Here is a 26,705-nt window from a genome sequence, read left to right as displayed (position 1 = left end):
GTCAGGCTTTCCCATGCTTGGGTCCCATCAGCGGGCAGCATCCTTTTTGGTAACGTGGGCTAATACAGTGGGTCCTTTATTGCTCTGTCAGTCACACACATGATCCACAGCAAGAGGAAAGGAACAGGGCTTCCTGGTAATTGTGTTTTTCATGGTTCTCTTCACCGATCCAGTAACAACATAATCACAGAAATTAGAGACAGAAAAGCTCTGCTGGTGCATTGTGTTAACACTCTGCCAGTTCCAGATTGTGATCTACCAAGCTGTGGCAGGTAAGTCATCACCTCCCTGGTTGTGCTCCACCCAGGGGAAAAAAAACAACATATGAAAGGAGGAAAAAAAAGAGAGATATTAAAAAACAAGCTGAGCTGTAACATTGCCACCACCTATTATGGGCGACTCCTGGTGCAGAGGCCTTCATCGTATCGACTCTGTGCTGGACAATCTCCGTGGCAGGGTGCTGAGCTTTTCCTCGGTTTTAGCCAAGGAGAATGGAAGCAGTTATGGATTTTGCCAGCTCTATTCAAAGAGGAGGAATGCTGGAGCGTTGCAGAGCCCCCGGAGAAGGCAAAGGCTGCACAGCCCCTGAGCCGCACCACCACTGCTCTGCCATGTTTCAAAGCTGTCAAAGGGTCAGGCAAAGGGATGGGCCTTGCCTGGAGTTAAAGAAAAGCAGTAGGACAGAGTGTGATGGATGTTTTATGGGTATCAAATGTCTCACCAAGGTAAGATAAGTCACTTATGTAAACAACGATGTGCTGAGGCAAACATCTTAGTTTGGAGACGGTAACAAGGGAGCCAAGATGTTGAATAGCAAAAGGTAACCCCTTCTGACGTAACTAACCTATTTCCCCAGTGGGAATGCCCAGCCTATCACTTATCCCTGACTTTTAACTAAAGAATTATCGAAGTCATGTCCTTAGCAAAGTATGGCTTATTTTTTCCTATTGTACTGGCGATCGGTGCTCAGAATTGCAATCTGGAATCACTTTGTGAGCGTATGTTCAGCGATGGATTGCTGCAGTCCTTGAACCAGAACTGTGATCGTCCCTGCTTTTGTTGTGTTTGCTCCACAAAATACGTAGCACTGAGATATTAATGCATTACATGAGTTAGGCTACGTTATTTGTCATCTTATAGCATGTTCTTTTTTTTTTTTTTTTTTTAATAAGAATTTGTCATAATAAATGGCTGTGCTCCAGTCATTTTGCCAGTCTTGGGAAGAAAACTTTCCTACCGCCTGAAAAAAACCCAATACTGAAACTTCTTCAATTTGTAGATAGTTCTGGCAAATCGTGTCTGGCAAATCGTGTCTATGGTAGGCCTAAGGCGGGGAAACAGAGATAACTGTTGCACTTCAGCATGTGTCATTCCTCATCTCTTCACACAATAATTGACAGTAAAAGGGAAAAAATTGGTACCAGTCAGGCAGCTCACAGACAATGCGCCAAAACTCTGATGGCATTTTGCCATGCTGTGGTACCAGCATAAAATGAGCACTGAGAGCACAGGCCATAGTACGGAGAGCTGAAACAGGGAGTGCTATGAATGGCCCTAGGGAAGGAGGAAAGCGGGAGGAAGGAGAGGGACTTGGCAGAAGAACCCGGATACCACCATTAAAGCTGCAACAAGTTTATCCGTGACCAAAGCTTTTGCTGTCGCAATCTGTAGCGACAGCTGAAGGGTGAGATTCCTTCCCATCTTGGAGCAACATTTCACTAAATAGTTTCTAAATATCTGACATCCCTTCCCAGTGCATCAGTGGCACCATAACCACAATTTACATGATGTGCCAGGGCAGCATCATGCCCTCAAGGAGCCTCGGGGCCCCCAGCTGGGGGCAGGGGAGATGCAAGTCCCTGGGCAGCACTGGGGCTCAGGTGGGGCAGGGCTTTGTCACGTGCTACTGAGATGATGCCAACTCTAGGGGAATGTGGTATGGATTGAACACAAATAACGCAATCCAAAAGTAACCCAGGTCAGTTCATGGCTGTTACTTCCATGAAGTAAGCCTTCATGGTGGGAAAGAAGAGTTTGAAAGGGTGAGTCTTGTTTTCATCTCGCTAGCAACTGTTTTAATCCAGCATAAACACCACTGTTTGATTTTTAGTGAAGTTACACAGTTGCATTTGCAGTCTTGGGAGAGAAAGGAGACTTCACGGCAGGCCAATTGCCAGCTGTGAAATTTAGCCGAGGCATAAAGATGAACCTTTAGCAGCTTCAATGGAAACCTGTCCGTTTGTCAATCTCCAAGTGAACCTGGAAAAGCTATGCCTAAAACACCTGAATTTTAAGTCACGATCCTATGCAAGAGGATCCTATGACTTTGCTCACTGCCCTGACTCACCACAGTAAATACTGCTATGATTTAAAAAAATGTAAAAAACCGGTGACTTATGTCAATGAAGCCATATGACTTCATATAGCAAATAGCATCTGTGATAAATAGATAGGGTGTATCAATCTGAAAGACTCTATGAAGTACTCTTTTGTATTACTAACCTAATGCTTCAACTGACAATGAGAGGTTTCCTTTTGTTTACATCTTTCCCAGCAATAGCATCATGACAACCGCAGCCCGTCTGCAAGAATGCACATGGACCTGGGAACCCAGCCATACATTAGCGAACGGTGGTGTACTCCACGCGTTTCTCATCCTTTCCTTAATAACCTTGTGCTTGTATACAAAAGGGGAAAAAAGCTACTTGTGTGCAGTGCTGAAATCATTGTGATGATTCGTGTCAATCAGCTTCTGCCAGGCAATGCTGAGATTTCAGGTAGGAAGCAGCTCACCCCCCGTATTTGTCCTCTTTGAGCTAAAATATTTTTTAGTAGAAGGTGGGGAATAAAATCAGGAAACCAAGTCAAAACAAAGAAAACCTGTTGAAGTGCACAGAGTTTGTCATTAAAGTGTAATCCAAGCAGATTTTGTTTGTCAACAGTTTCATGAGCCAATATAACAATATTCTGAAATTATTTTTAACTGGAAACATTTTCATGTCAAGTAGCACGTGTGAGCTTAACGCTAATGGTCCAAGGCTTTCCCGAGTGTCAAGCAAGTGTGATGCAGGTGCTGTTGCAGCATCTCTGCCACATGCGTTAGCCATAGCTACCACTGCCAGGGTATGTCAGCTGAGGTGCCGCTGTCAGGGAACTTCCCCTCATGGCGCATCCCTCACTCATACGGTAAGAGGACGTTGTGCTGTAGAAGCCACGTGTTTTCTGCTTTACCTTGCACTGATGCCAAGTCAGAAATCCCACTACAGCAGAGTGGATGAATCTCCTTAGACTCCAATAAGTACACTCACCTGGGACAGAGGTTTAGCTTTCAACTCATCCAGCTTTTGTTCAAATATCTTTACACCTCAGCTCTCTCTCTCTCTCCCTCTGATTTTTCTATAGACAACATGAAACTCTGCTCTCATACCTCAGGAGCCAGTGTATTATATATGCTCTGGATTTTCAGCATTATAACTGGGAACAGAAGTTGGATCCGTTTTTTTCTTCCTCTCTCAAAAGGTCAAGGAAACATGAAACTGCAAAAGTCTAATTCTTCTCTGTGTCACATTTCTGTAAGCCCAGAGGGCAACATGGCAATGGTATTTTTAATGCTTTTTTTTCTCCCCCTGCCTTTTCAGTCCACAGTCCTTGGCACATGTGGTAACAGCTCACACAGTAACGCAGTTATTCTCACATGACTCCCAAGAAGTTGCTTCTGATTAATATTGACAGCACCTGAAAGGGTCCCAGTCACTGTGGCACACACGTGATAGGCAGGGGGATGATCGGGGGGTTGTATCACAACACTTGGCCTCATCACAGGTTTTCTGGTTCCGGTGCTGCACGGTCACAATCCACAGTATTGGGCACACACGTGCATGGTTATTGTTAAATTGAAAATATTGTAAGAATGTATTCAGCGTGATTTAATATTCCTATTAGCGTGCCTCCAAACTCCCACTAGAAAAGCTGTGCTGTGCTGGGCTGAACACTGTGCAAATATTGATGGTTTCTGTCTTGCAGTGTTTACAATCCAAGAAGGAGCCCTGCACCAGAGCTCTCTGCTACAATTTTGTTATTTGTCTTTGGAAATGAACTGGATGATTTAAAGCATCATAAATGAGCATGTCCTTTCTTTTGCCACTACTAGGAGAGCAACTACTTTACAAAGAGCTGTGAAGGCAAAGTCCTATACCTAAAGACTTTATCGTCCTCACCAAGAAATAGTCTTTTGATATAAACCCAAAATCCAATACTTTTTCTGCAGCTGTAATATACTACAATAAAAAATGATCTCACGGTTCCCAAACCCTTGCCAGGTAACAATGATTCTGCACGAGCAGGGCAAAGCATCGCTTTGCTGCTCCTGAATGGGGACACGCTGTAAGGTAAACTCACTCTAAGCCTTAATGGAAGAGGTTTCTCCCAAAGCCACGCCACTGATAAGACACAGATATGCGGTAGTGGTTGTGGAGAAACCCACAGCGGGAATCAGGCAAGTTAACATTACGCATGTATATAGTATAAGCAGACACTATAGGAATGGCTTCTGGCCCGACACCAAGCCCGCAAGGCGGCTGCAAGCGCCTTGCTGAGGGAGCCGGTGTTTGGAAAGGAAATTACAGTTTCTACAGCTGCGAGTGTCAGCACTGCGCACAGCTTGACTATACCCTTCCTCCAGGTGAGGATAAAACCTCTGCAAGGGAGTCAGGAGCTGCACTGCCCCTCGGAGTACAGCCGGGCACTGCCACCATCCATCATGAACACACACAACTCCTTCAGAGTTCAAAGGCAAAGTTTCAAAAGACTTATTATTCCTCAGGGTGCTCTGAAGATTTATGTACTGTCACCTACCCAGGCAGCAGGAGATGTTTACCGGTCTCCTGTGTCAGCTGAGCTCAGGGAGCAGTAATGTGATTACAACACTGGAGTGCTCAGAAACACTTTCTGGCTCCTCATATCTCCTTACCCGATCTCCAGGACAGCTCACCAGTGTTAAAAATATCCACCAACAAAACACCACCCAGTTCCAAATCACCTGAGGTGTGGGCCGAGAAGCACCTCTAGCATTTCCCTTTTCCCCTGCCATTGTAGCCCTCAATTTCATAAATGATATTTGTTCTTCCCACAAGCCTTACCTCATTTGGGGCAAGAGGGAGGCTTAGAGTCGGGGGTTTCACCCACAGACAGGCAGGTTGTACCTGCAAACATGGGAGTGCACGTGGAAGGATGGCCTCACACCACTGCCACCAATGCGTTGCTTGCCAGAGCACTTCAACAACAGCCGGAAACTGAGATTGAAGCTCTCAGCCTCTCCCTCTTCCCCACACAGGGAAGCTTGTACCTTTTTATTGCTGCCCCCACAGCCGTACACACAATGCCTCGGGGCTGCTGCCAGCACTTCCATCTGCACTGCACAAACACCACTGCGCCCTTTCTCCACATGGGGTAATAATATTGCAGCCCTCGTTCCCTGCTCATGGGAGCGATGGGGTGGGCACCGAGTGGCGACAACAGACAGTGTCCCAAGGCCTGGTTAATATTTCAGCACTTGCCCATCGCAGGTTGCACTTTGAGCCGTATACAGTGTGTTATTGGCGATCCTGGCATTTATAGGTTTGTTTCCAACGACCAGTTGGGTGCCTTCTCTTTTTTAAGAGGAGGCTGACACAGAAATCTCATGTCAAAGTACCTGATCTCCAACCACACCAGTGAAAAACCAATAAGCATTCTGACATCAGCATAACCTTGATTTCCACAGACTTTGGGTTTTTTCGCACGTGAGAAAAGACTGCAGCATTGCCGGATGCCCTGTGAACAGCCAACGGGGCAAAGTTCTTGTTTCCTTTGTAGTGAAAAAGTTCAGGGCCGGATTTTGATAATCACAAGGAGTAGTAAAGTACATAGAGCAGAGATCGTGCATTGGGTAAGAATTATCACTGAGGTGAAAAAAACAAACAGAAACAACAAAACAAACCCATGCCCAGCTGAGGCAGCGCTGCCCCACATTCTGGTGTGCAAAGCCCCGTACCTGCGTGGCACACATGGCTTATGAAAAATGCTGGGCCATTCTCTGGACACAGCACAGCCTCCCCTGGCACAGCACGGCATGGCAACACGGCTGCCAGGGGAGTCCTGCCAGGGCGGCTGGGCGATAGAGGGTTCATCCTGCACTTTTGACAGCTTTCTTCAACATGCAAATTAAAATAAATCAGGTGAAGTACCAAAGTCCAGTGTCATGTCACTTGGCTTACATACAAAAAAAAAAAAAAAAAAGAAAGAACGGAGAAGGGATCAAGGGTTCTCTATTTTTATTTTTATTTTTTAGCAGGATCTGCTACCCTGAGCCAGGGTTAGGATGTAAAGCGCATTTGTTTCAAATGTGGAGATGGATGTACTCCCACACTACACGCAACCTGCCTCTCTACAAGGGTTTGAGTATTCTTTCACACAAGTCTGGGAAAGAGGAAAATTCACATTTTACACAAAATTAAAGTCCTGCCTGACAACTCCCCAGCTGTGGGCTGTGCCCCCGCTGTGTTGTTGCTGCGTCCTGCCTTGGTTGGGCTCTGGTGTAGTCTTGGCTCCCCTCAAGGTTCCCAAACAATTTGTTCTGTCTCTTACTGTCAGATTCACCCGCCCCCCTGCAAATATCCCCCAACCAGCAAAAGTCATGGGGATTTAGAAGCGAAAGATGAACATCGCAGTCGCTGTGGCAATTTGGAGAAAAACGCAGCCAAAGGACCAAGTTCGCAGACTCTGGTTGTAAATGCCACCAGTGTACATGAGGAGAGCTCTGAAAAATCTCGCTGCTCCAGGCTTGCACAACTGGGCAGCGAGCAGCAAGGGGTAGAAGCTGTGGGAACTGGCAGCAGGGTGATACAGGAGAGCATCAGGACTGCCAAACTGTTCAGCTGCAATCCAGAAACTGAGAATTGCAGCAAGAGCCATCTTCCCCCGCCTCCCAGCCCTGCAAAACATTCCCTCTCCTAGAAATTTGCATAAACCTGTGTACATTTCCTGCAGTCCTTGGGCAACAGAGACAGTTGTGGTTCAACAATTTACAGGATCAAAGGCAGATTACAATCCTATCACCAGAACAGTTACATTTTTACACGTGGGCTTTTTGGATATCATTTTTTAAAGATCAAACTCTGATGTATCCCAGGGAAGTGAGTTTAGGCAAACCACAGAGCTGAGGAGCAGGAAGGGTTATTTATTTTTTGTTACACATAATCAAAAAGTTTATTAGGGCTTTCTCAAAACCTGTAGTTCTCATCGTGTACCCAGCCCGCGCTGACTGGCCGGAGTTTAAAATCCCCAAGGTGGGTCTCCTTGGCTGCCTTGCAGCAGGGGATTTCATGGGGCAGGAAGCGCATCCCGCAGGGAGGGAGGCTCAGCCAGCTCTTCCTTCAATGGCAGAAGGGGCAGAGGCACCGAGGGCCAGGCTGTGGCTTTTACAAGCGCCTCACATGCAATTTCTCCACTCTCTGTCCAGGTCCCTGGCAGCTGGAGAGGAAGCAGTGCATAATTAGCCCCAGGTGGAGGGAGCAGCTCCAGTTCTGCAGTTCCCCACACCCTGCCAAGGGAGCCCACAGGCATTGGGGAAGGCATCCAGGGCAGCCTGCTTCAGCCCAGACCGGCTAGCAAACATGGAAGAGAGCTGGGGTAAGGCAAGGATTAAAGACAAATCTTCAGGGAAGTAGAGGATCTACAGCCAAACTCCTCCTGAGCTCAACAGGCATCACGGAGCAGCAGGGTCATGCCACTGATGAGTCACTTCTGCCAGATGGGGAGAGTCTGGCTAACATGGGCATCAGCCTGTCCACACTCCCCTCCTTGCTCCTCCGACCCTGTGGCACGAAACCTGACCTTCTGTATCACTGCACTTGAAAGAAAAGGAAATTAAATTTCTCACAGTGAAAATACCTGTTGCTTATCAGTGTAAATAGGAGGGAAAGTGATGCCACTCCCCAAACCTCCATGTGTGCTGCTTATTTAAATTCAAGTTGCCACAAGAGAGGAAGCTCAGAGAGTGGTGCTGGCTGTTGGCACACTCCTCAGCTAGGCTCCTTGTGCTGCCCTCCCTGAGACCACCAGTACCCTTCTGGCCTGGGGGACTGCTTCCACTGCTCCCATGATCACATCCAGGTGAAGGAATAAGGTGTTGCAGGACTGGGACTGAGTGGGAACTCTCCCATGGAAAGACCTGTCTGCCCATGTTCCCACCACCTCTTCCTAGGGTCTAAAGAGACAGTAGGGGATGCCACTCTCCCTTCAGAGGGTGACTGTGACATTCCCCCCTGCCTCAAGTGTCATGGACACAGTAGGTGAGAAATAAGACCAAGTGTCTCTCAAAGACACAGAGCACATCTATTATTTCACTAACCAGGCAATGAAGGAGGCTGTCTGCATCTGCACAGCCTCCAGAAACATTGGGACAGCCCCCAGGGCCAGGGTGACTGATGTAGTGACAAGTACCAACAGGCAAGGAGATGAAGATGGCTGAAGCTGCTTGTGGCAGGATGGAGGGAGCAGGGGTTCAAGGAGGCCTGGTTTGATGGAGGAAGGGAGGTGGAGGGACTGGTAGCTTTACAACAGTGTGTGCTTTGCAGATGTAAATCTATACACTAAAAGGAGATATTTACAGGAGGCTTTTTACATATATCACCAGCTAAGGAAGAAAGATTTTTGAGGAAGCCCTTGGAGAAAGTTGGCAGCACATCACTAGAAATACCTTGGCTGAACACAAGCCAGCTGAAGTTAACATGAAGAATGAGTTACAGCAGCAACTGCCTAAGTAGCTTTTAATATGATAACCTGAACTAACCTTTCAGTCGAGGTTGGCAGAGGAATGTCTGCTTCACACCTCACCTGGTGAAGCCTGTAGCAGCAGAGCCAGGACTGTGTGCTGAAACCAGAAATGCCATCAACGCAAAACTAAAAACAATCCCTCCGTTTTTGAAAATGCCCAATGGATTTTACTACTAATCGCTTCTGTCTTTGGCTTACCACTGTCACAGCATAGAAAGCAGAAGTTAGAAAAAAGCCGAGCTATCTACATAGGGAAGATGTGCTTTCTCTCATGAACAGAAGTTGATTTGTTTGCATCAGAGCAAGATTTGCTGTTGTGGTTAGTTTAGTGGGGTAGCAAGGATCAGATGACTTTTAAAACAGTACAAAACTATTCAAAATAATCTCTAACCTAGTTAAATGGACTATGCATGATATTATGTAAGCACTCTCAAGTCAAACAGGGAGAGAGATGATAGAGGGAGAGTTCAAACAAGGAATGAGACTAGAAGCACAAAAGAAAACAAAGACAGACATTCGGCACAAGGTCAGGCAATCAGAACATTGCAGACTAGAAAAGGAAGTGAAATTACAGGCTCTGGCAAAACAGCTGAACACTCAATCAGGAAAATTACAAAACTGTTGTGATCCTTACCATCAGTTATGTGTCTGCTATCCAGAACAATTTCCAAGACAAGCTATACAAATCCATAAAAGCAAGCTGGAGGACATTACATTCTTCCCACAGTCAGTCAAGTGATTTTGGGGTTTTATATATATATAAAAATACCAGTACCATATATAGCATCCTTAATAGAATATATACATATATATATATATAGTGTCCTGGTAAAATCTGTAAGCTGGTGGTAAGTTATGATCAAGATTGTCTTTTCCATCAACAGCTTCTAAGGGAGAGGTCAAAAGGCCAAAAGCCCCCAGCCAAGCACTAAAATCTGTTCACCAATCAACAGAAAACAATTTTGCTCCTGCAGAAGAGCTAGGATGCTAGAGGCAAAGTTGAGATATGAAAGAATACTCAGTTTTATGCTGAAACTAGGTAGCACACATCAGTTAAAGAAACTGAAGGGTTTTTCCCTAATATAAGCCACTCTGACCCTAAGCGTTTGTTTGTAGGGGAGGAAGCAACAGCAGGCTTGAAGTGTATGACACATCATTTCGCAAAGAGCTATTAGACTGTAGGGACTTCAGAGGCAGGACCAAACATTTTCTGTATATTTATTGAATACTACACTGGTAAAACATAGAGGTCTCATAATTGGGAATTATTTCCTTACTACTGATAAAAATGAATCTTCTCAAAAACAAGCTGAGCCTTGCCACCCCGTGAAATATCACTGATGGAGAAGCTCCAGGACCACTTGCCAGGGCAGTATTTCACCAGCAGCATGGCAATGGTGCAGAGAGGGAGAGACTCAGAGAAGCCATGCAAACATATATACTACTGCAAAACCCACAGCACTGGGATTGACCTGCTGTTGCTGCAGTCAGGTCTATCGTCTTCATCGTCCACTGAATGATGTGATGGAAGGCTCACAACAAAAGCCACATGTAGGGTTTATATGTGCCCAGACAAGGGTTCTTTGCTGCGAGAGGGTCATGTTGTTACACACCTAGAGACAGGGCTCACTGCCCAGGGCAGGCACTGGCTAGGTTGCAATTAGAGAAAGCAGCCACAGCCCTCATCTGTGGTCCCAGAGAAGATGTCCGAGAATAAACAGGGCTAGATAGTTGTCAGCTGCACTCATCCAGCCCATCCTCACAAGCTGCCACCTGCCCGCTAGTTAAGTCACTCATTCAAAGCACTGCTACCTGCGTGCATCTTTACAGGTTTATTAGGCATTGGCATAAGCAGCTGAAAGATCAATGCTATGTTTGTCAGTGGAATCACATGAAATTTGGCAGAAACCGTGCTATCCAGTGGAACAGGGATTAGCTGGGAGGCAGATGTGATTTATTTGTATCTGCATCAGCTTCAGGAACTGTGATTCATATTACACAGTGAGGCAGCATTGCAGTGCTACAAAGGGCTGTGCAGTTTATCTGTTGTTGGAAGCTACCCTAGTATGCAAGCCTCTGTAGCAAGACTTGTGATAGTTGCCAGTTTACGTCCCAGACCCGATGCCTGAGAGCTGAAGGCATTAGAAAGGTTCAGAAAGAAAAGGGATTTTTAAGGCAAGTAAAGCCAGTTTCAAAGGGAAAGGTGAGCAAAATGGCTAAATGCCATGGCTTTGAGCTGTCAGCAGGAATGCATGCAAAATTTAGATGGAGGAGGTAGTCTTGATTTTTTACTTTGTAGTATAGCTAGCATTACTTTATGTGATTTTCTGTGTGTGCAGAACTGCAGGAATTCATTGTCATGATAGGGACTGGAATAGACACCGAACTGCATACAGAACACAGGGATGCAATTATTATGTCTGGAACACCTTTAAGTGACATCTTGCTAGAGCGAGTGGCTAATCTAATCTCTTTTCCTTCAGTCTGAATGCTGGAACTTATGGGAGAAGAGCCTGCTGAACCAGCAAAACAGGATAGAGATGAAACAACTTGGGCAATTGGTGAACAAGAGGCTTAAAACAAGTAATGTCCTGAAAAGTGAACGTGCACTGTATTCGTGCCAGTAATCCCTATTTGGCAAAAGCCAGGAGGGAAGTTGACAACTGCAAGAAGCCAAGAAGAGAAAGAAAAAAAGAAAACCCAAATGACCTTTAAAAGAACTACGAAGTACTCCAGGAATAGGCTTTAAGCACTAACAAGAAAACTGCGTAAGTGCTGTGAGAAAAACGATGAATGAAAACAGACTTCGACGGGCAGCACACAGTTAACTGCAAATGGCCTAAATACCATAGGTACAAAAGTGACACTTAACAGGGTCACGGTGCACCTGGGCTTCCAGCTGCACCACACCTTCTGCAGGCTGAGCTTCCCGGTGCAGGCTTCCCTTCTCTCCAAGGGGAAAATCGTGATCCTTCCCCACCACCCCCAAGAGGCTCTCTCCCCGGTTTCTGCTTACTTTCTCCTGCCACCCCTTTTCCAGTGAGGTTATTGCCTGCACCGCTCTGCCTGGGCAGCAGCATCCCTCTGGCCAGAGCCGGCATCGCCCGGGATCTTGCAGACGGCCTGCACTGCCGTCCCGAAGCAAGTTATCCCAGTTTCCTGCTCTCCCTGTGCCCCTTCCCTCCCCCATAGCACGTGAGGCCAGCTGTTACAGCTTCAACGGTTTTATAGACGTGTACATAGACCTCATGGCAGAAGCTGGGAGACTTGTCAGATACCACAAGCCCCCCCCCAAACAGGCAGTGAGGCGCCACCCCCCCCCCGTACACACAGGCAGTGACGCCAGTCTCAAGATTCCCTCCCTACTGTAATTATTTTTGCTCTGCACAGAGATTTATCACATGCAGCTGCCACAACTTGTTTACAAGACACAAAAGCCATGAAAACAAGGTTGATGAAGTCTGTGTGTGAGCCGTTTCCCTGGCATAGATTTGCCATACCTCTCAGCTCACTTACACCCCAGTTGGCCACGCAGTCTCCAGTAACACATGGCAATGCCTTCCCTTCATCTTCAGAGTCAACCTAAATGTGTGTTTTCAGTCAGAGATTGGGTTTTTTGACACAGCTGCCTTGCAATTAGGTTTATCACTGCTACAAGAACAGCAAAACTGCCTGTGTTGTCTCATTGTTTCTTTCTACTGCTTTTTTTTTTTCCTTATTCCATGGTAAAACAAGTTTCCAGAAATAAACTTTTCATTTGCTCTACCAGGGATGAGTGACTGGCACATGAAGCCTTCAGTTTGTTACTAGGACTTCTGCTCAGTTCTGGATCTTCGCTCCACCTGATGCCCTACGTCTACCTACCTTTGATAATTTTATCTGGAGTTACTTCAAGTTTCTGCTCTGAAAGAATAGGTTCAGGCAAACTTCAATAGCCTGCACCAAAACTATCAGTGCTAGATTACAGGAAAGCAGAAACTCCCTTTTGATATTTTAGTGGGTACTCAATAGGAGTCATTTTCTTCCTCCAAGTTAAATAACACCTCAGGGCAGGGAAAAGCTTTTACACAGTGTGCCAGGTGCTACTCAGCCAAAGAGGTTTGGCTTATGACTACGGCTGAACTTCTAGGTGTAACCTTAACACAAGTAATAATAATAATAAAAAAAAAATTGGCCTCAAGCAAAACTGGTCACAAGTAAAGTCCCCAGTGTAAGTCAGTCAGCAAAATGGAAATGCAGTGCTCATCACATGGGCAGGACTTTGGTGCTCAGATACACTAATGCCATTTTGTGTGGCATAATGGTAAATGAAAACAGTGCAGAGACCACAGGCTTTTACTTTCAATGAAAACTGTTAACCTGAATGGCAACAGCTTTCTTCCTCATCCTATTTTCATTTTCAGTACTGCAGCTGTTCTAGTGGAATTACAGAACTAGTCAGCTCAGCCAGCAAAGCTCAATTTTTTTTCCTAAACTTGCTGACTTTTTTTTTATTTTAAAGGGCAGAGTAACCAAGAGTAAAGATCTCTGAGAATACCTTTAATGATTCAAGTCCCCCACTTTTTCTTTACCCCACAGCACACCAGCAACATGCTTTGAAAAAAAAAAAAAAAAGAGGAAAAAGTCAAACAACTTAAATCAAACAATGCAAACATATTTGCATGAGGTTGTTTTTCCTTTGTCAGTGCTTGAGGCGTGGGCTTAAGGAGTGTTGCAATAAAGTTCCTTCCTACATGCGGACAAGGAAGCATCTTCCAAACCTTTACCAAAGATGACACTCCTCTTTGGGTGCCTAGCACCCTTTGAGAACAATCATCTATGCCACAAAAGGACGTCTATTGACCAACTTTTCCCTTAACATTGACCTCACAGTTACACAAAAATGTACTTCCATTTTATTTTATAATTAGCCATTAAAAAAAGCAAACAAACGACTAAAAAACCATACATAAGTATCCCAGAAAAAACAGCCCAGAAGTATCAAGTACAGTGTGTCAAAAGAGACAAGACACAAGGCTCTTTCTGGACTCACATGCTACTCCTCGAAGACAAAGTATACAGCCATCTCTGGCTATGTTCAAAATTATTTTTTCTAGCTTTATTTCAACAGAAAGTATTAAAAAATAATTATATATTCATACAGTATATTAGGATGACTGTGTTACTGAAGCTGATGCAGACATGAGAAAGCCACAGTGTTTACTATTTGCCTTTTTTAAAATATAATCATTGATTTTAAACTTGAAGGTTAAAGAAAGGCAGACGTTCAATATAATTCCAAAGAGTACTCCAGAGAACAAACAAAGAGTATTTCTGACACTAAAAAAAGATAAAGGCCACAGCAAAACAAAATGCATACACACTACAGTCTGAATATTGCAGTCTTCTACTCATAATGATATCCTTAAATTTGTCAGCTCTCCTGCTCCACAAAGCCCTCCCCTAACCTCCCAAACAGACAACTGGTTTGTTTTTAAGGATTAGCTGGAACTGATTTTTTCCCCTAGAGGTCTCTTATTTCACTGTTGTTGGAAGGATAAGGGTGGGTGACTGACATGCAAGTAAGTTGAAATGTGAGCTGCAAGTCTTCGCATTTTTCAGTAATAAGTCATTTTGATAGCAAAGTCCTTTTCTGAAAGGTAACTCAGATTCTGTTGGCCAAAATATAGCCCAATACAACAGGGATCTATTCTAAATCTTAATCAATCACCTGTTTAAGTACCTTACCAATACCTGGCTCCCAGAACTCATAGATTTCCACCCAATACAGTCTTTTCTATTTTAGTCTACTAGAATTACTGAGTCAAACCCTTTTCATTGCTAGTCCAGGAAGAGTAAGAGTGGGACCCCTTGTCTTCCATGCTCAAAATTTGTCACCAGTGATGTCTAGGAGCTGTATCACAAAGTCCTCCAAAGAACGCTTGCCCCAACCCCTCTTCTGGCCTCCTCATTTCACCTTCAGGAGAACTTCCCCATGGGCTGTCACATTTCCCAGCCCTAAAGTATTTCTAGGAGCCAAAAGCTGGAACTCTTAGAGGGGCCTAAGATATCCCCCTGAAATTTAGTGAGAGTTGCCTACATAGCTCCTTTTCGCCCCTTTAAAAAATTTCAACATAACAGAACATGGTCAGGTACTTCTGGCCCACTTTTCAGTATTCCTTTAAACATCTGGTTAACAACAACTGCTAGCATAGCTCTCTAAACCAAACAGAATCAGTGTGAGCTCAAAAATATTTCTAACTTCCATTTATTTCAAGAGTAAAGCTGTGTTTTCTGCAAAGCTCATATTCAACAAAATACTCTGTATGCACCCATTTTTAAAGAAAATATTTTATTACATTATGGGAAAAAAGCATAATCATCCAAAGTTCATATTGTTAAAAAAATTGAAAATTTATTTTAGACAGCGTGTTGGTATATTCTGTTCCGCATGGGAATGATAAGAAGACTCTATATCATTACTAGATATTGCACAGTCTGAAAGAAACAAAAACAAATCACATGATCTTGGGAACCATCTCACATTATGAAAAACCTACAAAGAAAACATTAAAAAAAAACAAAACAAAACAAAAAAAAAACACACAACCCTTTCTTTCTACAGTAGCTTTAAGTTTATAATTCTTGGAATGACCATATTCCACTGAAGACCATCTCAGTGACAGGAAGCTTCATTTCAGCAATCCCTTGTGCAAATAAGATTAATAAAAAAAATAATAATAATAATGCAGTGAAGTCTTTTGATATTGTGTGGGTGGCAATAACCACACAGCTGTTAGATCCCTGCCTGGAAAAACAAAACGGGGAAGAAGAAGGAAAGGGATTTAGGCCATAAGTTTCGCCTGCAACTCCATCTCTGCCGCCCTTTTGAGTGCAACATCCACCAGTAGCTGAAATCCACTAAAATCCTGGTTAAGGTCTGGTGGGGTTGGAGGAGGAGTGTTAAAGAGCCCGCTTTGTGTGTTTGCACCAGGTCCCAGTTTAGAGGCGTCCTCATGGTAGGAGAGGGAGTTGTCTGTGAAGCCGTTGGCCGGGGGCTGCTGCAGGTCCGTGGTCTGGCCTACATCAGCTGGCTGGCAAAAGTGGAAAGGGGCGTCCTTCAATGCAGTCACAGTCGTGTGGCAAATCACCGACGGCCGAGCCAGGACCGATCCCGGGGAAGCCGGCTTGGAAGAGGACACAGTCTTGCCGACCGGTGCAGCAGTGGGAAGGAAGGCAGTCTCCTCCAGCAAGGGAATGTAGTTCTTTGTGCTGATGGAAGACTCCACCAGGTTGCCCTCAGGAAGCTTGGTCCCTCGCCGAGAGATAGTGAACTGATTTGGGTCTTTGCCATCCTTCCTCAGCATGTCAGGTAAAAGCCTGCGGCGTGCATTGATAAACCAGTTGCAGACCTGGGAATATAATGACATCTTAATTTCTACCTTCATTCATTTCCAACTATGTGCCATTAGAGTCGTTGGGTTAGATTAATGAACCCCTCCAAGCAGTTTCCTTAACTGCAGAACAAAAGAGAGACCTACTGACAAGTTCTGACATGCCTGGCAAAGGCCCTTCCCTCGCCCTGGCTCTACCCCTGGCTCTCCACTCCTGTTACAGAAAGCCCTAGCACATCTGAAGACTGCTAGCCCAAACAGAGGAGTTTAGTTTTAACTCTGTGCACACACATTAACCTATTAGCTATTGTTCCCTAGCTTAGGTTAATTAACAACAGGAAAACCTTTTCTCTGTGAAGAGAGCCACTCCTCCCACAAATAGTTACTGATTTTCCTTGTTCAACTGACTGTGTCGACAGACATAACATGAATTACCTCATTTAAGTTTGTCCTTGTTTAAATATCAAACCAGTTTCCTGGGTGATACAGGATAGTTTACAGTTTAACGTCTTCTTTCTGTTTACTACATAAAGGAGGTTTTCTTTATGATGTTACATTAAGGAAATTTTACTTTATAGCCAATTATGAAATTTGTACTAATGAATTAATCTGGAAAAATAAAACCCAGAAGTAAAGAGAAGCACTCTATATTTAGTGCCTCTCAAAACCAAACCAGGGTTTACTCAAGTTCTCATGCAGCCACCTTCCCACGAGGTGGAAAGCAGCAATTGTCAACAGCTATTCCACCAAAGAGGACCACAGAAGACGAATGATGCATCCAAGGGCCCTCACAGCTGCCAGCGCTATCCCGGGATGAGAATCCAAACTAACCACTCATACCTATACTAACACACTTGAGTAGCTCTATCCCATATAGGTTTTTCCACTGATCTTAATGGAAGTCATCATACACATAATTATATACATGCATGTTGTACAAGAACGAGCCTCAAGTGGCAGTTTTAGAAGTGAAGAGTTATGTGTTAAGCTGCCTATCTATCACCATAAAACCTCTGTTGACAAATAAATATGTTATTCTCACAATAAATTACCTTATACAGACACTTTATGTCTTTTGGGGCCCAATTCCGCAAAAATTAGCATGCATGCTTGAATTCATGACTGTCTGTTCTCCCAGAGAAGTAATTTTATTCCCAATAAACAAAGATCATCGTAACACACGATTCATTTGTTTTCTCCTTACAAGTGCTGTCAGAAGGAGAGTGAGTAACAATAAAAAAAGGAAATCTCACATGCAGTGTAAACATTTGTATCAGTGACTAGACCACAGGTAAATTAAGAAGAAAATAGCTCCTTTTGAAGCAAGAACTACTTTTTTTTTTTAATACCTGTAGTGTGGAAAGGTGTGTTTGTCGGGATAACAGCGCTTTTTCTTGCTCTGAAGGATAAGCATTGTATCGGTGCTCATATAGCCAGTCCCGAAGAATCTGCACGGATTCCTTGGGCAGGTTGCCACGTCTCCTCCGTTTGCCTGAGCCAGCAGATGAGGAAAGATCCAGTGGGACCTCCATAGTGTCATCATCCTCCGTTTCACTGCCTGATATTGCAACTACACCTACAATTATAAGAAGACAAGAACAATCAGCCTCCTAAACCCGTAAACTACTCAGCTCCAGCATTCTATCGTTCAGACACTTTTTATTACATCAACTGTCTTTACTATATGAATCATGGTATAGCCTCGTATAGAGGAGATTTGTCCTGTAGTGTTAACTTGTCAAGCTGTAGCTTTTCTGTCAGCTGAACAAAAAGTAGCACCAATGATCTGTTCCTAGGGGAATTCTTCTCTGCAAACCCTCATTTTCTTGTTCCCCTGGCAACCTTTCATCTGCTGCATGTTATCAGATAGCTTCTATCTAATGCCAATATTGTCCAAATTTGCTTGCTATGGTATGCATCCAACACTCTTCTTCAAGGATAACTACCCAGTGGCTGGGTAAAAGGTCAATAAGCAAGAACTTAAAACACCCAACGCAAGCGTTGGGTTATTTAATTACTTCTTAACATGCTGATGCTTCCCTCCTGGGAGAGATAGCTTGTAGATTTTATAGATTAATAGCTCATTCCAGATCTATTAATAAAAACTAATGGAACAAAAAAAGAAGAAAAGGAAAAATTGTGTCTGCCCCCACCCTCAAGTGAATGTTCACTTAGGAAGGAAAAAAAAAGTGCAGGAAAAGGAACAAACCAGGTACCTGGTCCTGGTCCAGGTCCACCAGTTTATCAGGAGATGGACTTCTTTAATTGCACTTTGGTAGCAAAGAATCACAATCATTTAATGTTTGGGTGGGTTGGTTAGTTAGTTTTAAATATACCACTTTGCATCCTGATTATTTTTTCAACTTCATAGTTTTCATCTCACGTTTTAATCTGTGGAAATGTGTTCTCTATGCTACACTTACTACAAAGGCTTCAGATTTACAAGTTAACTGCATACCTTTTTCCTTCAACACAAAGGAAGGAACAGATTTCAAAATCTGATTATCCCTTTATTTATACACCACACTACTAGTAACATGAAGCTATGGTATGTCAATAAAATTAAAACAAACAACCAAGTGTTCAATAGTTAGGAAGACTACAACTCTACTCCTTTGGTGGGATATACAAGTCACTGGGGAAACAAATAGTACTGTAAAATACAAAGAAAACCATGCTTTAAATACTCACCAGGTTAAGCTCACCAGAAATTTTAGGAATCTTATGAACTATATATAAATTCAAATAAGATAGCTCCCATTTTCAACTAGTACAATTTAATACTAATTTCAAGGGGAATTATACTGGCTTTCAGAAGCATTTTCTAGAAACTATAGAAGGAAAACAAGCCCTTAATCTTTCTGTATTTTGAACTTAGATTGGGGGGGGCGGGAGAAGAAACTTGCTCATTCATAATATCAAAACTAAAAACCTTCATAGTAAAAGCAAGTTAAATGTCAAAAGTAAAACTTTTATGTGGGCAACCAGTCACAATTCAAAAATTCTGTTCAAGGAAACAAAGTTAGCCCTAAAATACAAGAAGCATGCCTGTGAAAGTATAAAACTATATAAAGCTATGGTTATATCCATAAGTAAAGAAATAGAAGGAATTAATGTCATTTAAACAAACAAACAAAACCCCACAACACAGAAAGAAAGAAAAAAGGTGTGCCTGTGCAAGTTTTCCTTAATACTTGGCGGGGCGGGGAGGGGGAAGCAGAGGAAGACCTTTCCTCACACTTTCAAACTTTAGCCAAAGCTGACATGGTAAATTATTCTTTCCTTCCCCTATTTATGAATAGCTCCAACATCCTTATATTTAGTTTAAGTCATCCAAATTTCAATACAGATTTTTGATATGCAAGCATTCCCAGCAGGATGATCAATCTGTAATTTGTCTGGTGTAGTTACTTCAGTAACTCACTTAATATGGTTTTCATTTTCCCAGTTGATGATTTATGTAACCAACAAACACCAAACTGACATACCAAATTTTTCCTGTGATGATTAGCTACATAAATTATCCAGTCATGGAACAGGAACAATAGACAATATTTAAATAGCCAACACAAGATAAACTCCAAATTATGTAAACAGGTTCTTAATTTATGTAGAAAATATGTCAAGTTTGCTTTAAAATGATTCTGAGCAAACTGCTTTGTATTTGTCATAGCTTCACGGAAAAGTGCTGTCAGGCTTTCAACCTAACCTGAGAACATGCCTTGCACAATGGGCTCCTGGAGCCATGCAGAGAACTTCTTGGAACAAAGATCCTGCACAGACAACAGGATAGCTCTGCAAAGCAGTTCATCCCTTTTAAATTGAATTTAAAAACTAGCTAAAACTAGCCTACGCTATTCAGACCATGTTTTCAAGTGCACTGTTCTTGTTTGTCAGAAACCAGAAGTGTTGCAGCACTTTAGTGGGTTGGGGTTTTTGTTTGTTTTTAAATATAATAGGCAGCAAGACAGGACCTTGGAAAACTGGGAGAGGCTAACAGTGAGGGTTGGAAATAAGAGGGAAGAGAAGCCAAAGAAACTACTCCTATGAGAAAGCTAGGTGTCTAATGGTTTGCAATCTATATTTACATGGCAAAACAAGTCCTCCAGACACACACCAGCCCATCTGCAGCAACCTCTCCAAGATCTAAACATAGCTAAAAGACTCCACAGGCATCTCTCTGAATTTGAGAAAACTGATTTGACAGCAAAACTTCTTCTGGAACTGTTGCTCTTTTTCACCCCCCCCCCCCCAAAAAAAAGGTGAAAAAATACTGTCTGAAAGCCAGCAGCATAAAAACGTTTCTCTATTTTGCAAACAAGACCTTTTGCTAAAGTAAAAGTTGCCATCTGACTAACCGTAACCTACCTAGCAAGAAATGAGTCAACAGCGGAGCCTGCCTTGCCCTTTGACCCGTTCGCTTAGTCTGTCATATTAATTGACACAGTAAGTTAGTGTGGTACAAAGCAGGTTTTGGTTAAACAGGAAACCCAGTGTAGTACAACTTCTCCACATTTAAATGAGGTCATTTAAATAGATGATCAGCCCTCTGAACTTGTGGCAGATCTCTCCGGTGCGGTACAGAGCGAGCAGCAACAGGAAGTCATGGCTAGAAATCTCACACTACCCCAGCTGATACTTTTTACTAGAGCAGGAGACACGTTGTTGCTGTCAAGGCTCTGTTTTCATTAAAGCATTCCTGCTGATTACAACCCAGCTTTGTTTTTCCATCTTGTTAGTAATCAGGCTATTCGCTGCTGGTTTCCTGTTTTAACAGGGCCCAACTGAAAAGGCTTCTGGCCAGGCTCCACAACTGGACCATTGGCTTACTGTTATTTACACCCAGAATAAAGGCATGTGGACAGGACGAGTAGCCCCAGCTGACCTACTAATTTATTTCACTTTAAAAGCAGGCTAGCACCAGGTTATTCTATGTCTGTTCCCAAATACACTTAATCTAAACAGAAAAACTGCTTTTACAGGACTAAATTAAAGCAGCACAAGTTCATTTGCAGAGAGGTCTGAGAAACAATACAAAATCCCAGTTCTCCACTCCTGCCATCGCCATTTAGATGAGCAGTCCACACTATTAATGGCCTAAGAACTACATGATCAGCATCCCTTCTTTATAAATTACTTTATCCTCCTGGCTTCCCAGCTGAAGTCATATACATGATTGAATGCACTGTTTCATTGTATCACAGCCCAAAGACTTTACAGGTCTTCCTGTAATCAGCTCAGGGAAGATTACACCTAGGATCTCTAGTCTAGTCTCAACACCTAACAGTTAACAGCTTGAAACAACTTGAGTAGAAAAGTACAGTGATGACTACAGTTGATTTCAAAATAAACTACTGCTACTTGAGAAGGCATGCTGAAATACTGTGAGGGGGAGGACAAAGCATTTAGAGAGGCTGAGACAAATTAAATGGAAGTTAAGCAAATGAAAAATTTAGGCTATCAGGGAAAAAAAAAACAAACAAACAAAAAAAAAAACCAAAAAAACAACACACCAAAACCAACTATCCCATTGTATCGAGGAAGAGCTTCACAGAGGAAGTGGCAGAAGCCAATTGTTATTCAAAACAGGACAAAGTATACCACAAGGAACAATCTCTGCCCTCCAGAGAGGGGATGGACAAAAATCACCTTATGGAAAACCTTCCACCCCACCCCCTTAGGGTTCTCTGAATTTCTTGAACTGGATTTTTCTTTTATGAACACAGATAAACAGAACCAGTTCCCATCTAAGGCCCCGATCCTGTACTAACCAAGTTCAGTAGGATTCCTCACATGTATAAACTTGAGCACATGCCTGTGTCTTCACGAGATTGTATTCTAAATCAGCTAATTAACAAGCTGAGTATGTTCAGTGATTGCCATCACATTATTTTTTGTAAATGAAGCTATCCACAGAAGAGTCCTCAAGATTTTAATCTACAGCCTGATAGCTAAAAAAAAAAACCACCCCAACAACAAAAAAATCCAATACACAAACAAAAAACTTAACTAAAATTTAATGTGAATTTAAAACCCAGCAACAAAAATAAATTGGTTTGAAATTATTCATAAGTAACCAAGAACTACAAGGATGCAGAAGGGAATTTCCATAGTAAAAAAAAACTTTTTCCTCTGAGTAAGTTTCATAACTGAGGAACCAGCTTATTTGTTTTCCTCTGCATTTCACAGCTTGTGCTCTATCGCTTCTAAAGCGGTGAGACTTGGCTGTGCTATACATTCTTTTTCTTCAAACGGGATTTTTCTAAGAGTGCAAGCAAGAAATCTGTAACAAAGTCACTCTTTGTAACTTATTGAATGAGCCTCAAATGCCAGTAGGTCACAAATAACTACAAGCCCAACCTTTAATAAAACAAAGGCACCCTAGCCCTAACATCTTTTTAAAAGTTTCCGTCTTTGTCTCCACACCTTTTAATTTCTGCCACGCAAACCCCAGGCCCATGGCCCCTCTCTAAAGTTCTCCCTCCCGCCTGTCACCTTTCATTGTTTCCATTGTTTCAGCCCAGAACTTGCAATCCTCAAAGCAGATCTCCCCCACCACCACTCACACACACACGCACAAAGCCCCATACATGCATACCTAGAAACTACGTCAGCGTTTTTCACATGCATTTATTTCGGGGGTGGCAAGAACAACAGTTGAAAGTGCAGGGAGCTTGGTATTTCACCAACCAGCAGCTGCCCTCGGGGAGAGAAGTCTGAACAATGGAAGCAACAGCAGACAGGAAACCAGCTCACCACTGCTGTGCAAATAGGGAGCATAGGAATGTCCTAAAAATAACTGGGCTAAATTAATTCAGTGAAACCATTAAAAAAAAAACAAACAAAAAAAAAAAACAAAAAAAAACCAAAAAAACCCTGCTTGCAATAAGGTTAAGGATCTCAACCTACCTAAGGCGACTGAAACATTTTAAAGTCAATGCTGTCACTGTCTCTAGGCACAGACGGCCGAGCTTGGTATGCAGCACATGTTGTAATCTAAAAATCCGTGCAGTTCCCAGGCAGGCTGAAACGCGCCGTACGCGCCCCGCTCCTGCGGGAACTCGGAATGCTTCGCTGTTAAACCGCTGTTTAAACTTCGTCTTTGTAGCTTAATTCCCTTTGTGTGTGCTCCTCTTAGATGAGTGGCACGTCCAAAGCTTCGTACGAGGGCTACAAACCATATTAATACATCACGTTTCCAGCAGCCCAATGATTTCACGAACTACATATGCATTAATTGCTCCAAGGAGCAACAATGAGCGAAGCTGCTCTACTATAGAGCCGCAGGAATGCGTAGTAGGGGAAAAACAGCACAACTCTGGAGTACTGAACATGCGCACTGCTCCCCTCTAACCCTCCACTTCGGATAATTTAATGGTCTTTGAATGCAAAACACCCTTCATCCACACTACCGGCTGCTAAATCGCAACTGAAAAGATACTGCTTTGCTATCAACTTCTTTCCAGCCAGCGCAGATGCGTTAAATCTGAAAGCATGTTCCGCGTCTTTGTGGCCAAGCTCTAATTTGAAGGCACTTAAAGCACCACCACAACCACGAAGAGTAACAATCCCCTAAAGTTTATCTGTTTGTAAATTAACACAAAGGAAACTTACAGCGCCTTATTTTTATGGGGGGAAAAAAAGTCTTCCTCCTTTTAACCCTAACTGTGTCGAAACTTCTGTACTTTTACCCCCACCCACGCCCCCGTTTTAAGTGATAAAAGGAAGGGAAGAAAAAGGCAGCAACTTTCACCAAAACAACGCAGCCAAGGGCGCGGATGGGGTTTGAGACCCTCCTGCCGAGCCCCCCCCCCCGGCTGGCGTGCCCGCTCCCACTGCGAACAAAGAGTTGCCAGGCGCCCGCGGATCGCTGCGGTCGGAGTTGTGGGCGGCCCCGCTTTCCTCGCCCCAAGTTGGGAAAACGGCCCGCACCCTCGTCCCCCGGCAGCGGGACGGCGGGGCTCGGTGCGAAAAAGAGACAAAAAGCGTTTTAGCGGAGGGCAGGGAGGGGGGGGAGGCTCGGCGGAGGGAGCAAAAACAAAACTTCGCGGAGGCATAAGGCGGGCGGCTGGACGTGTTTTTGACAGGGAGCCAGCGGCGCGGAGAGGCGGCCGCCTCCAAACAACAGCCCCGCGTGTTTTGTCTGGGAGCGGAGCATCCACTGCCATCTTCCACGAGAGCTCGGTCGGGGCGGGAGGGGGGGCACTGGGGAGAAAAGGGACGAGAAGAGAAGGAAAACAGACTCCGTCTGGCTTGGCAACAGCCCCCCCCCCCCTTCCCCTCCGAGCCGTTCCCGTAGGGAGAGAAGAGGCGCAGGGCACCCCGCTTTCTCCCAGCGGCGGCACACACCCGATCACAACTACCTTTTTTACTTTTCATCTTGATCGCGAGGACCGAGCCGCCGGACACCCCGCACACCGACCCAAGTTTCTCTCTCTTTGTCGGACGCCGCTCCCCCTTTAAACTCGTCGAGGAGGAGGAGGAGGAGGACGGCGACGAAGAAGAAGAAGAAGAAACACCGGCGCGGAGCCAGGCGCCCACTCCGGGGCCGCGCTGCTGTCAGCGGGAGCCGGAGGGCTCTGCCTCCCCGGGGGTTTTCTGGTGCGGCTGCTGCCGGGGTGGGCTTCCCTCCCCCCTTCCCTTTGTTCCTTTCTGCCGGCGATTGGCCCCGGCTTGTTAAAGTGAGGAAAGGCACGGGAGGGAAAGGTACACAGCGCCCGCCCTCCCCCACCTCCCCGCAGTGAGTACGGGCGAGTAACCGAGCGCTGCACTGGCACTCGCGGCTGCCGCGCTGCCTCCTCCTCCTCCTCTCTCCTCCCCTCCCGGGCTGCTGGGTCTCTGTCAGACGGGAGGGGAGGGACGGGCCGGCGGGAGGGGTGGGGGGTGTCCGCCCGTACCCGCTCATGCACACACAACAGCGGCGGCGGGGGGAGCCCTTCGTGTCTCCTGCTCCCCCGCCTTTCTTCCAGGCAGACGTTTGATCATTAAACTGGAAGGAGAAGGAGGGAGGGGGGGGGAGATTTTGACAGCTGCCCTTGACTAGCCTCCTCCTGTTGCTGCCGGATAAACCACCCACTCCTTTGCGTGAATAGAGAGAAGAAAGGAGCGTACGTACGGCAGGAGAAGGAGCCCTCCAAAGACCGGCGGGCCCCGCCGCCTCGCCTCCCCGGTGCCCCCCTCCCTGCTGCCGGCGGGGGCTGCTTCGCCTCCTGCGCCCCACCCCCCCGCGATGGCACTGAAGGAGCCCCGGCCGGCCGGCGCTGGCCAGCCCCTCCCGCGGGGAAGGCGAGCCCCGTTTCTGGGGTTATTTTTACATCAGTTGGTAAAGGTTGTTTCCCCCACTCTGCTCCCCAGCCCGGTGGATTTTGGTGCGACACATGCTCATAGCTGTAAAAGAGAGAAAAGTCTCGCAGCTTGACTCATCCCTCTCGGGCGAGCGCGCGTTGCAGCAACAGTTTATTTTCCTCCGGAATGGGAAACGCGGGACCTACGAGCCGCTCGTTCGCGGAGGGCTCGCTCCAGCTTCCCACTGGGGGGGGGGGGGGGGGGGAGAGCCCTCCCCGAAGTCGGGTGGCCTCGGCGGCGGGTCCAGCCGCTCCCTGTCAAAGCGAGGTGCCCTGGGGCGCCGGGCGCGTACTTCAAAGCGCTGAAGGCCGAGCTCCGGGCTGAAACTTCACGCGCGAAGGTTTTGGCGTGGAAAGTAAAATAAGCCGCCTTGCCTCGAAACACGCGTGCGGATGTGGAGTGCTTTTTATGCACGGGAGCGTGTATATTTGTATGACTCCTGCACCGCTACGTGCTGGACGAGGAGGAGCCGGGGCAGGCACTGGGGACTGAGAAGCAAAAGCTTTAAACGGCCGATGAAATAATTAACTCCTACGGCTGAGCAGGGCTCCTTCCTTCCCCCCCACCTCCTGCTCGGCGGCGCGGGCATCCACACAAACGCGCATTCACAGCAGAAGAGGAAGAAACAGCGTTTTAACAGCAAATTCTCCCGAGTACCTTGTAACTATTTTTATGTGGCGTAATTACAGCGACCTTGCTGGAGATAAAACAGCTGTTACATCCTGAATGGGGGACGTGTACGGGGGGAGGGCGGCTGGTGAGTCATGTCAGTTAACAAGGCCCCAGTGTTGGCCGCCGCGGGGCCGGCGGTTCGCCTTTGGGTGACTGTTGGGGCTGGTCGCTGGTATCCGGTGTGTCTGGCTGTAGGCTAGCGAGGCGGGCCAGGCCAGACGCACAGACTCACGGCGCCGCGGGCCAGCGCCGAGTCAGGCGGGCAGTTGTGCCGAGCGGCGCTGACTGAGCTCCCGCCGGCGGTGGCGGCGCGAGGCGGGCCGTTACCGCCTGACCAACCGCCCTCCGCCGGCCGAGGGTGGCGGCGCGCGCGCCCGCTCGCCCGCCCTCCAGGCCGCCTTCCTGCCGCGGTGCCGGCGTCGCCCCTCGGTTGTGTCCGGTTCGGTTCGCGCCCGGGCGGGGGTGAGGGAGCTCGGTGCTGCCGCCCCGTACGGTGGCAGC

At 45.6% G+C, this 26,705-nt stretch overlaps 1 protein-coding gene across 4 annotated transcripts; it reads right to left on the bottom strand.

Annotated features, from left to right (window-relative positions):
- Positions 1-13,686: 13,686 nt before the first annotated feature.
- On the bottom strand, positions 13,687-26,208 carry TGIF1 (TGFB induced factor homeobox 1). Of its 4 annotated transcripts, none has more exons than XM_030012342.1 (3): positions 26,190-26,208; positions 17,537-17,763; positions 13,687-16,205 (listed from the first exon to the last, which is right to left on the bottom strand). In XM_030012342.1, exons 2-3 carry the CDS (start codon positions 17,717-17,719, stop codon positions 15,639-15,641), a joined length of 750 nt encoding a protein of 249 aa, XP_029868202.1. In that variant the 5' UTR covers positions 17,720-17,763; positions 26,190-26,208; the 3' UTR covers positions 13,687-15,638. The 4 variants fall into 4 exon arrangements, with proteins under 4 accessions (XP_029868202.1, XP_029868200.1, XP_029868201.1 ...); XM_030012340.2 differs by lacking the exon at positions 26,190-26,208 and adding an exon at positions 24,551-24,996; XM_030012341.2 differs by lacking the exon at positions 26,190-26,208 and adding an exon at positions 23,097-23,752.
- Between the last annotated feature and the right edge of the window lie 497 nt (positions 26,209-26,705).

Source organism: Aquila chrysaetos, chromosome 4 (assembly GCF_900496995.4).
Source record: "Aquila chrysaetos chrysaetos chromosome 4, bAquChr1.4, whole genome shotgun sequence".
Taxonomy (NCBI): Eukaryota; Metazoa; Chordata; class Aves; order Accipitriformes; family Accipitridae; genus Aquila; species Aquila chrysaetos.
Note: the sequence above shows the minus strand (reverse complement) of the source record. Positions and strands in the feature narration are given on the sequence as shown.